Consider the following 19200-nt stretch of genomic DNA (forward strand, 5'->3'; position numbering starts at 1 on the left):
TTTTTTTTTTTTATTAATGTGCAGATGTTTTGTATTCTGGTAAAGTTAATGGACCCATCAGTAATCAAGTAGGCCTAAATTATCTTCATAATTAGCCTTTTTTCTGTTATCCTCCATAAAAATAGAAAATACAGTTAAACAGATACTGCAAGTATCCACTGCCCCCCACCCCAAACTGCAACATTGTCATATTGTACAATAAACTGCTGTAGGTCTACTTAGGTGATATTGAATAAATAAGTTGTTGGTTTTTTTTTTGTTGTTGTTGTTTTTAAACAAAGACTTCGAACTCAGTTTAATAACTTAAATATTTATTTATATGGCTTCAAATAAATTCATGTTTGTGAGACACAATAATTCTCTCTTTAACCTTGATGTCCATATGATTATGAAAAACCAAAGCTGTGATGTCAAGCGGATGTGTCATGGCTTATACAGCTAAGAGCAAGTCTTTCACAGGAGCAAGTAAAACCAGCAAAAAGGAGTGATGAATATTTCAGAGTTTATGTGCCCATATCCTGGTGAGGTTCTATTATGGTGGTGCTTTAAAACACACCCTGCAACACAGTGAGCAGCAGAGAGCCAGCATGAGTCACTCATTTAGCCCAATACTCTGTCTGCACATCAGAGTGACATCACATCTTGAGTTTGGAAAGAGGAGGCAGGGCCAAATGTTGACACAGATGTAGCCCTCCTCAGTGCCATAAATATAACAATACAATATGTTTACATTTAGTGTATGTCCTGCAAGATTCTATATTATACTCATTCATTTTAATGTACATTTAATTTGCAGGAATACACCACCTCTCTCATGTGCAGTTTTCTTTTAAAGTCATGTAGAACATTATTGGGCACTTCATTAAATGGGTACACTTTCTTACATTACACAATTACAAGAAATAAAGCTGCAGAGAAAATATTAAAATATCATTTATAAAAACATCTTTTTGACTAGACATAGTTAGATCTTCACTGGCCTTTAACATACAAGACACAAGACAAAGATGTTCCAATGACACAATTAACAGCAAGCTACAGCTGATCGATGCAATACAGCAAGGTCAATGTACAGATACACCAATCCCTAAATGGTGATAAACAACATATAATGCATCATGTAATGAATGTCAATGGTAATATGTTAAGTCCCTTTATGGCCCTATTCCTTTATCATTTTAACAAAAACTTGCAAAAGCATGCAGTTTATTTTTGGCAATAAAGAACATATTTTGGCAAAGTAAATGAAGTGGCTGGATGTGCATTAGCTCTTTTCTGGTATTGTGCAGCTTTGTATGCACCATTCTTCTTTAGATGCCTAAATTGTCTCTTAATTCCACCAGTCACTGCAGAGGCTGTAGCATTATAATCTGAGGTCCAGTGAAATAATAGTCCCTTTGTCCAGAGTCTAGAGACCAGATCTGGTACCTATTGTCTACATTCACACTCATACTTACAAGCACACAAGCCCTCAGACTTTCTCTTTGATTCTGTTTTATGTTGAATCCTCTGCTCCTACATCACATTTTCAAACAGCTGCATGGATCTCATCATCGTCTCATCCTGTAGGCAAACACAGAAAAAAAAAAAAAAAAGATTTATAATTTCAGTTACAAAAAAGCCTCAAGCACTGGTGACTCTCAACTAGAAAAATCACATTCTGCTAAAACTGTACTGTATCCATCCACCCATTTTCTTCCACTTATCCGGGGCCGGGTCACAGGGGGCAGCAGTCTAAGCAGGGACTCCCAAACTTCCCCTCACCCCAGACATGTCCTCCAGCTCCTCTGGTGGGACCCCAAGGCGTTCCCAGGCCATCAGAGAGACGTAGTCCCTCCAGCATGTCCTGGGTCTTCCCCGGGGCCTCCTCCCAGTGGGATATGACCAGAACACCTCCCTAGGGAGGCGTCCAGGAGGCATCCTGAGCAGATGGGCACCTGTTCACTTTTCATTTACAAGATGTAAATATGCACAACTTTCTGGTTCATTTGTTTCTAAATAGCAAAGGTAGTGTTTTTTTTCTGGTAAGGAAAATATGACATTAACTTTTCAAGACATCCCTCAAAAGTGCTGGACGGTCTAATTTGATATATTAAAAAATAATAATAATAATAACAATACTGACCTCTTGACAAGCTATAATAAATTCATCCATTGTTACAACACCATCTTTGTTTTTGTCCATTTTCTAAAAGAAAAAAAGTCACACATGCAATATGAATAATGCAAAGCCTCGGTGAGTTAAATGGAATAAGTCACTGTTTTCCAATATGTAATATGTAAATGAATGTGACATACTTGGAAGAAGGCATCCACGTGCTGCTGTGGGACGTCCCCCTTCAGGGCAGGATAAGTGTACTTTCCCATCATGTCATAGATGGCTCTGACAATCTCAGTCATTTCCTGAAACATGTAAACATTTGAGTTTCACTCCAAAGGTTAGCTTCACCAATAAGACTTAAAATCATTTTAAATGTAAATACATATTATTTTTTGTGGGACCAGTGGCATGTATGTAAATCAAATTCCGTTTTATGGACAATAAATAATTTATCTCATTTAATTATTATTACTAGGTTTATTTGGTTGGGATTGTGATGTTAAAGAACATACATGACATACATGGACACTAGAGGCAATATGGGTGAAACGTCTTGCCCAAGGACACAACAATATGCCACTCTCAGAGTGGGAAAGTGCTCTTCTCACTGCCACTGCTGTCCCACTCTAGCACCTGTTATTCCCAGTGGTCTCCTATCCAGACCAGTACTATCCAGGCCTGATCCTACTTTCCTTCCTTCTCATGATGACTTTTCATGATGGTTTAGTCTAAATCAAAGATCTATTTACATGCACCTGTACACGTCACATACCTCTCTATTTATATATCCATCTCGGTTGATGTCATAAAGGTGAAATGTCCACTCCAGTTTTTCCTGCAGGGTTCCTCTAAGAAGTATGGACAAGCCCATTACAAAGTCCTGTTGGGGTGAAAAATAATACAAATATACATCAGTTCAAAAATCACAAACTGTGGCAACTACTCAAACTGTATGTTGCTGTCTAGTCGAATATGTATTGGTTTTACCTGCTCTAAATGGGTGATATTTTGCTAACTCTAGCACATTAATTTTATCATTATGGTGAAGCTGATTGCTAACACACTGATTAATATCTTATTAAGTCAAATAAATACAAAAGAAAGAAGCATCTCAAGAAATATCTACCTTAAACTTGATGGAGCCGTTGTTAGTCGTGTCAAATGCATTAAATAAATAATGAGCGTACATGCTTGCATCTGAAGAAGGGATACAATTAAAAGTTTTCCTTTGAAATTCACAGATAGTAACAGAGAGTGCGGATGTGATTATGAATGAAATGTTACCTCCATGTGGAAAGAACTGTGCGTAAATATGTTTAAAAGTGTCCTCGTTCACCACACCGCTCGGACATTCCTATTAAAACAAGATAGAGAGATCACACTTAAGCACCTTTCAGCTTATTTTTTGCCTTTTTGTATATGTTTTTCAAGTGAATAATCGAATGGGAAGTTTTTAATACATTGTCTAAACAGTTTCACTCCAGTGACAACAAGGCCTCTTTGATTTAGGGGAGCGAAAAGTACACAGGAGGCTCTTTTACTCCTGCTAATTATTTGGTAAAAGCTGTCTTCAAAATTACTACTTGAAAATGAAAAAAGTATGTTTGCATCAAAAATATGATATCACTACTTTCACTGTTCCTCTCACTGTTGTACCTAATATTACTCTTCTCAACTTAATTTGATTCAACTTTACAACAACACTATATAATTTAATGACCTTCAACTACTACTACAGTGCCAAAATAAATAAATACGCAAGGCAAGTGTAGTACTATGAAATAAAACTGACAAAATCTGGTTGTTTGTCTCTTACGTTTTTAAATCCCCGATAGAGAATTTGCAGCTCCTGTTTGGTAAAATTGGTCTGTGCTTCTAACTGGTCCAGGCCTTCTGGTCTGTGGCACACCATCGTCATTTCCAGTTCATCATCAGCTTTATCTAAGGAAACAAAAGAACATTTCATACAGTGCATCAGCTAAGGATTTACATTTATGGTAATTTTTTAGTTCAACCGCAACGCATATCAAAGCTTTATTGAAGTGAAAATAATAGAAAAAGGAATGGAAAGTGGGCATTGGGGAGCGGTGTTTGACAAATGTTACATAGCCCGGGGAGCTGAGGGCTTTTATTAATGGTAACATAAAGATCGATGGCAGTTAATGGTGTGTTGAGTTGGGTTTGCTGCAGGCGAATGTTTATCACTGTGACTGTACACGGGGCTGTGGGCTAAATACTAACGCACTGAGCACACTCCAATAGTTCAGCAAGCAGTACCAGCAACAAAACCAGATTAGGAAAAAAAACATGGTATTATTTATTGTGTGGTGAAGAGGATTGCAGAGGAAATAAAGTCCTGATCACAGTGTATATTATTAGAAGAAAGTGGTGTTGTTCAGAAAAGGGCAAGGTCTAATGGAACCAAAAGAGAGGCACTACTACCACTGCCGCATATGTTGGACAAATTGAGTAAGAACCTGCTAACTAAACTGCCGAAATTCTCACAAATAACATTTTTTTAGTCCTTAAAATGATATCGTGACCTGCAAAATCGCGATTATCAATTAACCGACGCAGTTGCACACTCGAAAACCTCTTGATTCTCACATTCCCCCATGATGCCAGTAACTCTCATGAATCATTCTTAGCTGGTCAATAAACCAACCTTGAACTAAATTATCCCCCACTTTAACCCAGCCCCCTGTTGTTTCTCAAGACACCAATACAGTACAGTGCCTCTAGGTTACCGAATGTTCTAATGCACGAGAGAAAGGAAAGCAAACACCAAATACAATTATCATCACCCTATACCCCTGCCATATCGAATCCCATTAACCACCAGTCACAGCACTGAGTATTTGTTATGCATCACACTGCACCCCAGAGCCAATCACTGTCTAAATAATCTTAGATCATTCCCAGCAGCACAAACAAGGTGCAGTGATGATTAACTTTGAGCGCCAGCCACTAATTACACTTTTTACACCACCTATAAATATTCCTGTGACTTGTACAACATTTAACTGTATAAAATTTTCTTTAATGTGCATTTTCTTTAACAATCTCTGTTTCTATTTTTGATGGATCTTAAAACAGTATGTTATCAGTCATCGTTGATTATAATCATCTATTTTGTTGTATCAGTTTGGTTTATTTAACAGGGACAGGATGATTTGTTTGGTCCTCTCATTTGTTCATACTCTTTAGGCTTCCAATCACTGTTCCCTCTAAGCTGCGCGCGTGCGCAATTGCGCACTGCTAATACGGTCTCCGCGCACAGAAAATCTGCGCTGCGCACAAAAAAAACGAACCGGAGTTGAAAATAAAATAAACAGACAACAATTCATTCTGCGCTATTTTTCAGTGTGAGTCAGTGAGTGTGACCGGGGACGAGCTGCTCCAGACAATTATGTGATCCACGTATTTGCACAGTTTATCTACGTCAGGCGTCCTCATGTCCTCATGTCCTCATGAGCCGCTACCAGAGTTTTAGCCGATGTGGCCGATGTGGAGTGAAGACTCGCTAATGATGCTAAGTGTTTAACACCTTAACGTTCCCACGGCCCGCCCTCGGGCAGAATCCGCGCGAGTAATTGCGTAACTTTACGCGTAACTTTTGCAGCAGTTTTGCGTTTTAATCATGACGAAACGGACAAAAACCGAGGACACTGGATGTTTGTACAAGTTAAACTAGAGGCATCTCGGACCTGGAGCGGTTCGTGGAACCGAGTGAAGATCTCATGATGGACTCAGGAGCAGAGGACCTTAAGATTTGATGGACTGGATGCTGTTCCTGATCGGTAAGTGTGGTTTATTCTGCTATTGACTTAATTGTGGGTCAAATGTGTATCATGTGTAATCATTAGCATTAGCTAATGCTAATCTGCGCCCCCCCGACCACCACCAATCATCACACACACACCACTTGGGCGAAGTGTCTTGCCTAAGGACACAATGACAGAAGTTGGTCCGAGCGGGACTCGATCCTCCAACCTCTGTCACAGAATGACTGTCACACTGTCACATGTACAGTGTATTTTTAGTTTCCAGTGTGTGCTTTTTCACTGTTTGCAGTGTGTGGTTTGTAAATATATATTTAGTTTGACCCATACTACTTGTTTTGAATATATTTTATGTACAAATATACATTTTATATTGTGTTTTGATATGATATGTAAATGTACATTAATAGAGCAGCTGGGTGTGCAGACACAGATTCCTCTCAGTGTGTGTTGGTCATTGATACTGTCACTAGTTTATGAGTTGTAAAAATCAAGCAAAAGCGTCACACAATGGCTTATACTCATAATACAAGTCAGAGCTTTATCATAAAAATGTTAAGTGTGTTTTCAACATTGGAGTTTACAGTTGTCTTGGTTTGGTTGGAAGTTCATGGTTTTCCATAGTTAAAATTAAATATTTATACTTCCAATAGCATTAACATACTACACATGTCATGGTTTTTGTCATTTTCATTGTATAAGTACGATATAAATGTGGTAATTTGATTCTTTTAATAAACCATTTAACATGGATGCGATGCAGCATGACCACAGTGCACACGTCTGATGTCGCTCACAGTGGTCCATGGGACGCTCATTGAGTTTGTGTCTTTGCTCAGACTCGTGAAAAATTTGAGTGAACATTGCTTCCAATGGTTAAATATGTTTCCAGTTCAATAGTTAACGTGTGTGTGTGAACTGTACCAATCAAACTTTCGATACAACACACACACTTCTGTATATGAATGCTTCTTCTTGTCCGTAACTATCCTTGTCCTTAAATGGTTGACACGAGGTTGTTTATCATGCTTCGCTGAGGTTCATTACTAACTGTAGAGCCATGACGCATCACTGTGACTTGTTTTTCATGAGTAGGATGGTCTTCTCTGTGCACTAGGAGGCAGGGGTATCGCTGTACTTCAATTTACAGGGCTATGCTCGCACAACTGCCTCCCTACATTTGTACTTTGATCACACAGAGAAGTGTTGACTCGTACTCCTTACGATGGCATGATCAGTTGTTGCGCTCTGTTACTTGTGCTTGCACAGAGCTGAGGAAGAAAGCTTTGTCCACTCAGCTCCTTTTGCGTGTTGGAGAAAGACTAAATTGACAGAGCTATTATCTTGGACAATTTTTTTCTTGTATTTGGGTAAAATTAGTCTTGCTCCAGTACATATATGTTAGGGTTAAAACAAGTCCACTGCATCTAATTATAAATCGTTTTAATATCTGAGAATCAAAAGCTGCGCAGTTAGCGTGCTTGTTGTGAAAAGTGCTTTTAAACACTGAATAATTAGTGAATAATAAGAATGGTGTGAATTCATAAGGTAAGTGAGGAAAATCTTGAAAAAAAAAAAAAAATTATACCAACAAATCCAGCCTTAAAATCCAAGTGGAAAGCATTAATGACTATCAGTAATGTGCACTTCATTTTCTTAATCTGTGATTTATATGTTATTTTACTGTTTTTTATATGTATGTTGTAACTATGTGTTGATCAGGACACCCTTGAATGAGATGTTTTTAATCTCAATGACATTCTCCTGGTTACATAAAGGTTAAATAAAAACGCAATTTCTTTCCTTTCCTATTTTCCTAAATTGATTTAAAATATGACAGATTACTTAAATGTTTCAGTAGATAATAAGCACAACACTTTAGCGCTTAGTTCAAGTATAAAGAATATGTCAGAGATGTTAATTATTCAACCAGCTGCTGCTTAAATGTTATTGTATAGGCCAAATACATCCTAAATAAAGAACAAAGGTCCAAGTGTTACTGAGTCGGACAAAATATGTTTCTTCCGATCATATATTGAACATAGATTGATATATTAATTATGACATATAAATCACAGCCTGACCCTCATCTTCCTCTGTGCTGTATTGGCTACACTTGCAGGAACCCCAAGAAATCTGTTGTCATGGAGATAGACAGCCGTGATAAATTTGTTTGAGCTGTTGAAGTGTGAACTGAATCCAAAAAGGTATCAGCATTTCCACATATGTACAATACAAATGTGGTTTATTTCCTGACACAGGCCCTGATCCAACATTGACTCATTTTCAGTGGTATCTTCCACTTAACAGAAAAGGTGCAAAGAGAGGCGAGGTGTTGATTGGGGGAGAGGGGTGACAAGTGTGATGTGTGAACAAGATGACAGGAAGGAGAAGAGGGAAGAGGAGGGAGTGCACAGCATTGTACACAGGGCAAACATACAATCTCTCAAGTCAATAGATGTGGGAGATTTGCCACTGACTGTGCGTGGTGCTTTTAATCCCCCAAGGAGTTAAAGATTTGACTTAATGATTGTAAATATTTTACCCAGCAGCTGAAATGCATTTGTTCAACATAAATTCTAGTGGTATTCTCACAAAAAATACAAGTATCGATAATGAAAAAAATAAATAAAATGTGATAACAAAAGAAGTGCAATATTTTGTATGGTGCAACAATGGGAACTGTGCAATGAGTTTAATGTGCAATTATGGGAACTGTGCAATATTTTGTATGGTGCAATAATGGGAACTGTGCAATGAGTTTAATGTGCAATTATGGGAACTGTGCAATATTTTATATGGTGCAATAATGGGAACTGTTCAATGAGTAGAATGTGCAATCATGGGAACTGTGCAATGAGTGTATGTGCAATCATGGGAACTGCAATGAGTATAATGTGCAATGAGTGGAATGTGCAATGAGTAGAATGTGCAATTATGGGAACTGTGCAATGAGTATAGTGTGCAATTTTTATTTTGACCCTTTTTTGACTCCAACCCTCAGGACAACGGATGAAAATTAGCCTTTGAATCATGTCTGTTCATTAACATGCATTGTCCCAATCAAATAAATAAATACAAAAATAAAAGTGTTTATAGAAACTGAACCAATACAGCCAAGGTGACATATTCAGGTTCAGTTTTAGATTTTAGATTTTTTAACAACATCAAATTCTAGTGACATTGTTGTAATGTTTAGCATATGTTTGATTTAAATATTACCTGGAGAAAACTGGATGCATGGAAACAACAGACTGTAATGTAATTGAGTTAAAGGAAACAACCCTGAATCTGCCTGTATACAACAGAAAGCTTGAATTTTTCACACAGCAGATGGCAGCTCCTGATAACTGTCGAGTGTCTTTCACTGCCCATTGTCCCTAATTAATTTAACATGTACTTTACTTATTGGAATGAAATATTAAATAAAGTAACAAATGAATAAAAAATGAGACCAACAGTACTATTATTCTTAAATTATTAAAAAGGTATTATATAGCTAAGTTAAATAAATATTTTCTGTTGAATTTTCTTTAAAAAAATGAGTCATGTGGTGAGTGTCAAGGTCTGTGTGCCTTGGTCTTTAAACTGTCTACTGAAGCGTTGCTAACTACTTATTTGGCGACATCTGGGGCAAAGTTCCGCCATGATGGAGGTTAGAGAATTAAACCTAAAATTAGAAAAGAAAAAAATAGATACAACATTGAGTGATACTTCCAAGACAATGGGAACTGCTAATATAACATCAGCCCTCTAATGTAAATAAGTAGGCCACATTAAAAAATACATGATTAATAATAAATACATACAAGTTTTAAAAAAGGACTATTGTCTTAATGTGTACCATCTAATCGAGATTGACTGCTTAAGTGCAACAAGTCATCGTTGACAGCATATTTGCTTTTTACGCTTGGCATCACTAAATCTATGTCTACCTGATCTTATCTTAAAGCCAGCCATCAAAGCCATCACTAATGGATCTGAAAACAGCAGGAAGCCCTCAGCATGGTCTGGCTAACACATATTCAAATCCATGAGCCCTTCTGAAGCAATATCAGTGTTACTCTTTTTCTTTGTATTATGCCCCCTTCAACCCAGTCTCCATGACAACCCGATTCCCAAGCATACGGCCGTGGAGAGACGTATGATATGTGAGCTGCGTGTTAATTCACACAGCCCCAACCTCCGATCCCCCTCTTCCCTCACTCTCAGCTACCACACAATAATAAAGCAACAGTGCAGGCTAGTGATTTTAGCCGCTTTTAGTCTCAACCAAGGACAACCTACTTTATGGCACGCTGTAATCTCTACATCATGTGTCTGGTGGCCCACATTTGTACATCTGGGACGTTTAGATCAGCCTTAATCCTGTGACAGATTTTTTTTTGTGTTGTTGTCCTATCATTTGCCACACATTTTGGAGTTCAAATGCTCAGTCATTCTAGTTAAATAATTCACAAGTGTGGTAAAGCGTGGCCAGCATCATTACAGAACAACTCTTTGCATTTAAATTCAACTACTTTGCTATTGATTCATACTTTCCTACCTCGAGATGGTCTCCTCTGTTTGGTTTGCATGGTCAAAGTGCCCACCACTGCACCCATGTTGTCGCTGTGGAAACCAACCTAAGCCAAACAACCCAGCGTGTAGTCCTGGTAGAGTCCTCTTCCTTATAAAGCATAAATATCCTCTACTATTGCAATAACCCGCTCACTAGCATTTCTGCACACACGGGATTGGCGCGCTCTCTGTTGCACATACAGTATATAAAGCTGCCTCTCTGCGCCACTCCCTCCCCTCTACTCATCTGTCAGGGTGCTCTCTCACTCCCCTACCCCTGCCTCCTCAACATGTTTCACCATATTTTTGGCACCACTAAATAACATCCAACGCATTGAGAGAAAAGGTAAAGGACAAACCTGGCATACAACACAATGCAACTCACACAGGCCAATAACTACTTAGCACGAACAAATCCGTAAAGTGCTCCCTAAGGTGTCATTGGAGGTGTAATGAGTAAGTGGGGAAATAAGTGGGCATGCCCTCTTCTTAAATAAGCAGGCATGCCCTCTTCTTATGTACGCTAGTGTTTCGGAACGATGAAATGATGAACAATTTAAATATTATATGCTTTAGATGGGAAAAAGTCCGCAGAATGTTGCATGAACATCACTGAGATACTGAGCATGGGACAATCTCATACAGAAGGGTCATGAAAACAGAATTATAACAAAATAATCAATGGAAATATTAATAGCTAAACCAAATGTACAGTATTAGTAATGGAAAATAGTAATTAAAATACATCTATTGCACGAAAGAACTCAAACGACAAAGAAACACACACACACACACACACATTCTTTCAGGGCATTATAGACCTACACAAGAGATTTATTCTCTATGAACATTACATTCCCTGAACTACAATCTCATCATGGTCAGATATGGGCAGAAGTTACGCAAGATTGGCTTTGTTTAAGTTCTCTCCATAGCAAAAAATTCCTTTACTTGGCAGTAGTTGTCAACCTATTTTATTTAAACAGACTGAGTGTAGGAGCTTAATGTTCACTGCATACTGTTTTAAATGAATATAGAGGATGAACCACATGTTTACTCCTTTTTTCTTTTGTTTATTTATGCATGCAGTGAGTAATTTTCCGGTGCTTATTGAAATTCTGTCTTACAGTCATAAAGTCTTATCTAACAGGGATGAAATATGACACTGAGTAAGCACTTGCATTATACTGATGTAAAAAGTCTTTTACGACTTTAATAGCGTATTCGATTCAAATCAGATCAGACTGGACTTGCATTCGGAGGAAGAAAATTACTACTTTGTTTTTCCATCGATCGACATTCAGATTGGTAGTAAGTGGTAGAATTAGCACAGCGATATTGAGACTAAGCCAATACATGTGTAACATCATAAAATGGTTGCCGTGGTGCATGAGGTTGCAAAGTGAAAGCCGGATATGTAAATTCTCGCCCCCGCCCCTCCACGTCTGTGAGTGCTACAGAAAAACCTCTCAATGCTTAAAAAATTCATGACCTGCAATTTTTCAGCTTTCTAGTTTTCTTACAAGTCACACAAGAAAGAAAAAAAAAATCTATTTAATTTACTAGAGTCATATGTATAGTGTATGGAATATGGACACTGGGAGTATGTTGTCATTCATAAATACCTGTTTAATATTGCACAGGGGTTACGTAAGGCCTGGAAACTTGCTCTGTCGTTGCTGATGGTGTGTGCTATTCTCCTTCTTTCACTTGGAGGTCGTGTGTGGTAGTGGTCAGGTGCTGTCATGCAACTGGCTGAGCAGAGTTCATACTTAAACAGATTAAGTTGGCATGAAAGTCAAAGTCATGCATAAAATGGTGAATGTGCATTTCCATCACGATCAGTAGAGTAACATCAGTGACACCCCGTATACTGGAGCACACTGTTAAGTCACGCACCTATACTTAACATCCTAACTATTTAACAAGCAAACCTATCGTAATAATTCATGAATTTGATCATATGCATTGAAATTTAAAATACAAGCTGAGAAAAAAATAGTAATAGTATTAACATTGAGCTTATAGTGTTACATGAAGTGTATTTACAAAGATATTTTATTTCTTTTTTGGTGTATTTTAACCACCTCAGTGAGTCTTATATGTTTCTTCTCATGCTCTTACCCTTGTGGCAACTTACTTTATATATTCTAATTTATTTGGGCAATTATGTGGTTAATACTCACAAATAAACCAATATTTTTATCTTTTTATGTAACAAAGAAGCAGAAAGCATATCCAAACGTCACTCCGCAGTAGCCTAAAGCATTTCACACAAGGCCTTAATAAAACTGAGCCAACACATTCATATTTTATATACTTTGTTTTACAGGAAGGGACTTTTTCAGTGTTAAATCTCTGTTGTTTCTTAATGCTGTTTCTTTCCCTCTGCACTCAGAACATTTTTATAAAGCTTCTTCTATAACTATAAACACATTTATTATTCAGAACTAAGACTCAAATTGAATCAGTTGTCAGTCAATACCACCAATCTCTATTGCGTTTATAAGAAATACAGAGCACTGCGGAATAATCATTTAGATTGGTGATTCTGTGCAAATAATAGAAACTTCCTTTATTCGTTATCTGATTATCATATTTGTACTGATATGCATATGGTTGGTATATATTATAATGCAGTAAAAGCGCTCAATATTTTGTTTTGTTGTCTCATTTCATTATTATTATTATTTTTTTTTTTAAGTATTATGTTAATGTGTGCATGGAATCAGTCAAGTAGTATTAGTATCAAGAAGAAAAAGGGTATTGGTATGTGGTGTTGCAATGTCCTTTACTGACCAAGAGATGGCAGCACACTACAAATGTACATTATACTTAGTAGGTGTACTTGAATAACAGCACTGAACCCACAATTCTCAAGAGTGCATTTAGATAGACATAATGAACAAATTAAATCATACTTTAGAAATAGATTAACATGCCAGGTAAAATAGGCAGCAAGGCATTTCTTTTACATAGAGTGCACCATAACTGACCAACCTATTACCATGTGCATCTACAACTACAGACAGACAAGGATGCTACACTTCATGCTAGGAGAAGGAATCAAGAGATAAAAATACTTCCAGATGAAGACCGTTACATAAATGCATGTAGTGAGGTGATTTGAAAAATTAAAAGCATAGTTACACTGTCAGCTCCACGCAGAAGGAGAGTGGTTGAAGATGGATTTTGGAAGAGGGGTCATAAACGGTGTGTTATTTTGAAATATTGCAGGGGAAGTTATATCAGAAGGGGCTAGAGATTTATGCCCATGTTGTGCTGTGTTGTTCCTGCAAGGTTATGCACCCAAAGGACACAGGTGAGGTGGAATAAAACAAGATAGGTGTAGCATGAAGGAGACAAGGCTGCACCTGCTCTGCCTCTGCGCTCTGCACGTCATACTGTAACTATGAACTGCACTATAAGGTAAAATATGCAGGACGTTTAATTGTATATTTGAATAAGTGATGCTTTTAAATACATTTTTACTTTACTACTACTAATACTACTTTTTGACTTTTGGTCGTACTACAACCAGCCATCAGTCTCAATATTACTGTATATCCTCTGTCTGCATGTTCTTATCTCACCTGAGTTTATGATGACTTTTATTGGCTTCATTCAGTTTTGTTTTTTGTTTTTTTTTGTTTTAGGTTTTTTATGTCTGTCATTCACTGTCCATCAGTGCCCCAACAATAAAACTATTACCTCTAGCTGTTACTCTCTGTATGTTCTGTACACATCTTTGTATATAAGCACAAGTATATAAAAATGTGTATTGTTGAGCTGTCTTAGATGTCTTTATTTCTATCCATTCCCCTTTTCTCAATATTATCAATGCTTCAATCTGCCTCATATTGTTTCTTCAGTGTCAGGTCTCAAAGGCATTCACCAGAGGCTACAGATTTACATCTCTCCAGTGTCTAGTAGAACATCTTTCCCTGTGATCCAGCGGGTATGTTTTAAGATTAGACATGCATCTTCTGTCTAGGTCAGGAGTATAAAAGTAACAAAGATGATTTCATAAGAGCAGTGTAAGATTTCAGTTCTCCTCTCTGGTGGTGTGGCCCCTGAGGCCTAACCCACTCCCCTCCACATGTCGTGCTCTGTGCTCAGTGTTTAAAGGTCCTCACATGAATCTATATGTGCTGCATTTGTTAACACAGCCTTTCAGACGTGACTGAGCAGAAGTTTCATGCTTCAGCTCACATGACTCTATACACTATCTCTCCAAGTCTTCTATGTACAGGCAAGTGTGCAGAACAAATCAAATTACTGCAAGAATGAGGTGAGGGACCTGAATTTTTCAGTCTACCAAACATGCTTCCGTGGGTTTTGCAGCTTTTCATGTCTTCTACTATGCATAACATAATAATGATAGTCACTGAAATCTGCCTCAGAAAAAGGTATAATTTAGTGTATAATATCTAGTATAATATAATATAATATGTAGTAGAAAATACGATTAGACTGTACAACTTTCATCAAATCGGATAAAAAAATAAAAAAATAGTTTTGTGTTTCTGAAAATCACTCTTCGCTGATAAAGTTTTGCATTTGATTCATATAAAATCAGAAAACACCCACCACCACAGCATCAGACTGTGCCAACCAAAGTGAAAAGCACACTAACCTTCAGCTCTCAGCCCACAACACAGAAAATACAGTACATGCTGTTTTATCTGAATCATTCCTGGGTCCTGTCATGGAACAGATTTTGGCCAACTGATATGTAACACAAGAACGTAGATAAAGCTGTCAGACTCACTGCAGCTTTGAGCTTTGAGCATGCTCCTTGGACAATAGCCTTATTATTTACATTATGACAGCCCTTATTGGCAAACAGACATGTATTCCCAGATATATCCACACCTCCACACCTTGAATCATACACCACAATATAAAGGTCTTATAAATCGGTAGCCTTGTTCACATGCACACCAAAATCTGATTATAATCTGATTTCTGAATTTATAACATTACTTAAATCACATATAAACTGCAAAGTCTGATGTGAGCAATCAAAGGGACTATGATCAGAAAGAGATTAGATGATTTGTAATTTAAATAATCTTATATTAATCAGATTTTGAGAGAGCATATAACCACAGCCAGTAATAAAAAGCCACACTAAAATAAATGCATTGTTAACTTGTTCTAAAATGTCCCTTATGGTCCCATAATGTTATAGTAAAATGATATACCCTTTGTCATTTGTGAAGAGACCTTTGGCTGTAACATTAAACATAACTCAAATGTTTCCTTTCATCCTCTTCCTATTTTCCATGTCTTACATATCTCCATCAGTGGGTGCTGCCATGGTTACTATAAAAAAAAAAAAAAAAAAACAACTTTGTACTTCACACACATTTTATTTCCCAGCTCAAACTAACTTCCTTGTTTCGTTATTAGACAAATTACCACTGTGTGTTACTGGAGGCACTTCAATTAAATCAGTGACATTAAAAAATCAAGCAGTGTTCCCTGTGCTGCCCAAAGCACAATAGTCTTAACCCATTTTAAGAAAAGGTCAACTCAAAGCACAGGAAGCTCACATTTTCTCTGGCTTTCTGGGCTTTGGCAAACATAACGAACTTTGGAAGGTAAGGCTGGCACTGGTATACTGGCTTATGGGCCTGTGAATAGATTATGTACAGTAGAGTCAATACATTTTAAATATAAATGTGGTTTATCTGTAGTCAGCCTGATCTATTTAAGGTCTCTTGCTGACTGTGCGTGTAACCGTTTCTCCTCAGGATGCATGCAGACTATGGATATGACGACTTCTTATTACATTTTTATGTGGATTATAAACTTAAAATTTCCAATCTAGCTTTACTTTTTTCAACAGACAATAACTTGACTAGAAAGATAGTTTTCACCATTTAAAAATATTAGTGTTCAATTCTTTGCAGTGTTGAAGCTCAGACTATTGTGGCGCTCTCAAGGACATTGCGCTAGAACACACTTTTGATCAAGTCACTTTGCTTCACAAGGGAAACAGAGTTGCCTTTCACCAGACAGTTTGCACAAAGGCTCATAGCACAGAATTTCACATGACTAATGTGCAGGTGAGCAGAAATATTGATGTTGGATATGTTTGTTGAAGATATGGATAATTGAAATATTGAGTATATATATTTTAATTAATAAAAGGTTGGCGCCACTGTGTCTAAAATGAAAAGAAGAAATACAATAAAGTACGTCAAAGGTGTGATCTCACAGAAAGATGCAGTGAGAACTTTTCCACTGAAGGAAACACAAACATGCACATTGATAGCACTTACAAAGTCATGTTAATAATCAGAATTTCTTGATCACACATTTTTTTTGTAACTGATTAGAGTAATAATTATAATTGTAATCAAAGCTGTAGACATGTCCTGTGCATCAATTAATCAACTAAAAGGAGACATCACACTGGCATAACCTCTCAAAATGATCTCATTCTATGTATGCATACAGATATTTACTGGTAAACAGCATCTTCACCAGTGAAAAGACAGATTAAACTGTCCAGTCACTGCCAAAACTCCAACTAACTCACTCCATGCATTCTTCATTCTATTTATAATCCTACAAAAATAATTAGCCAACTCATAAAACATTTAGTTGACTTAGACACCATTTATCGACTAAAAGACTACAGCTTTAATTAAGGATGGACACTGAAATTCAATTAATTGCACAGGTCTATTGACATAATGTCATTATCGGGATAATAGTTCAATATTTGAATCAATACTTTGTATTTATCACACAGCCAGTGACTGAAAGATAAACGGTAGGAGAGAAAACTTAAATAAAACAGGGTACCTTTGGTGAGAGTCCCAAAGACTAGCCTCTGTAGTGACTGCATTAGTTTGGCGATGCCTTGTTTGCAGCGTGCTGTACAGCCGGTCATGCTGAGAGAGAGGAGGAGAGGGTCCACCACAGAGGAAGGGTCTATCCGCCTTAGTGTGTGAGCAAAGGGCACAGCAGCATAGAGAAGTCTGCTAATGAGGGGAGTGGTCCACTGGAGCAAAGGAACTTCAGAACTGATGATCTGAAATTTGGAGGCCCTTCATTAAAAAGAAACACAGATGAATAGGTAATATATAATATAATATAATAAGGTAGGTTAAAGGGCACAGAATACATCATGATATATGAAACTACAAATTGGTTGAAATATGACTTCTTTTCATTTTTTGTCTAGTTATGAATTGATGATGTAATTTTTCCCATTTCTTTCATTTAATATATTAGCAACTTTCTGGTGGAGGGTCTGCCACCTGCTTGTATCCAGGCATGTGCTAATACTTTACTTATTCAATTACAGGTGTTTATTTATTCAATTGCAGGTGTTCTTATTACTCAACACCTTGAAATACACACTCTTCCTGTGAGCAGAAGTGCCTCTCCACAGATTGGACCTGTAATTTATCCTGGTGGTTTTGTCTCCATTGAGAAATGTTTCATGACATACTGTGGAACATTCCAGGGAAAGGAAGCAGGAAGAACATCCACCAGAAGAAAAGCTCCATATTGCCCCTTTAAACATAATTGTGTTGAGCTTTAATAGTAGAAGCACTAGTATCACAGGATAATGTGCTTACCTGAGAATGATACTCTTTTCTAACACTTACTTCAGTCAGATTAAATTTAGATGAAAACAGACAAAAAACACAAGACAAGTATATGATTGAAAGGAAGAATACGTACTCTACCAATTCCAGGAAGTACTTTTAAAGCAAGTAAACTTGTCTTCCCCAGACCAGAAATGAGACAGAGAATAAATAATTGACTGAACTCCGACATCCGAAGAGCGTAATGGAAGGAAGTTGGAGCTCGTCTGAAGAGAAGCCCCCTCCTCCGCCTCTCACGTCTCAGGTCACTTTTCCTCTCCCCTCCTGTCCTCTGTGGTGGTCCGGTGTTCCCCCTGCATACACAAGTATTTGTGGCTGAGGGTGGTCACTGCGATCCTGCGGCTGTGGGCTGTGGAGGAGCTGAGTGCTCTGAGCAGCTCTGGACTGCAGCTAGCAGCCACCACTGACGCCAACACGAGGACCCCTCCTCCTCCTGTCTAACACTTTCTCACTCTGAGCTCAAGCTCTTCCTTAAGCCATGGAGTCCCAAAAGCCTTAGTCCATTAAGTCTTGTTGAACTTTGTGGTCTGAATTAGGTTGGGATTATTGTATGTCTCAAAAAACAGTGGACACTATTAGTAGATTATGAAATTAATCAAGACTGAGATTTGGTCAACCTTTGTCATTTTAGCCCACAGCCAATCCTCTGTATGGAAGAGCATGTAGTTTGGAGCTGAATTCAGACTTTGGAGGGAGAAATAACTATATTTTTGTGTTCCGATGCAATTATTGTCAGTATTGTTTATGTTCAGAAAAAATATTTTTGAAAGCCAAGGAAAAGAAGAAAAAAAATGGAATTGTAATTGATCAATCTGTAATATATATTTTCACATTGTCCAGCCCAAATTAAAGTCTGAATACCTAAAATTTGATACAGCTTATTTGAAATTTGACCCAATTCCCAATATCAACATTTGTATTTCTGCCTCTATAGTATTTCACACAGGTGTAAATTCTCCATAATAATTCAAATAAAAACATTTGCCAAGCATTTGGAGTTTTGGAATGGCACTGATGATGTGTATCATGTGTGAAGATTGTGTGGCTCTGAATCACCTCTACTGTGTCTACCATTCTTCAAATTCTCCAAGATTATAAATGCTATAAAACCTTTGTTTCAAGAATA

General features: G+C 37.5%; 1 protein-coding gene across 4 annotated transcripts; it reads right to left on the bottom strand.

Annotated features, from left to right (window-relative positions):
- Positions 1-291: 291 nt before the first annotated feature.
- On the bottom strand, positions 292-18432 carry kcnip1b (Kv channel interacting protein 1 b). Of its 4 annotated transcripts, XM_033978373.2 has the most exons (9): positions 18151-18432; positions 17263-17507; positions 3918-4042; positions 3386-3455; positions 3228-3298; positions 2874-2981; positions 2299-2403; positions 2126-2188; positions 299-1563 (listed from the first exon to the last, which is right to left on the bottom strand). In XM_033978373.2, exons 2-9 carry the CDS (start codon positions 17348-17350, stop codon positions 1516-1518), a joined length of 678 nt encoding a protein of 225 aa, XP_033834264.1. In that variant the 5' UTR covers positions 17351-17507; positions 18151-18432; the 3' UTR covers positions 299-1515. The 4 variants fall into 4 exon arrangements, with proteins under 4 accessions (XP_033834265.1, XP_033834264.1, XP_055082393.1 ...); XM_033978374.2 differs by lacking the exons at positions 17263-17507; positions 18151-18432 and adding an exon at positions 10430-10650 and having other exon boundaries at positions 292-1563; XM_055226418.1 differs by having other exon boundaries at positions 329-1563; positions 3228-3455; positions 18151-18199.
- Between the last annotated feature and the right edge of the window lie 768 nt (positions 18433-19200).

Source organism: Periophthalmus magnuspinnatus, chromosome 14, assembly GCF_009829125.3.
Source record: "Periophthalmus magnuspinnatus isolate fPerMag1 chromosome 14, fPerMag1.2.pri, whole genome shotgun sequence".
Classification (NCBI taxonomy): Eukaryota; Metazoa; Chordata; class Actinopteri; order Gobiiformes; family Gobiidae; genus Periophthalmus; species Periophthalmus magnuspinnatus.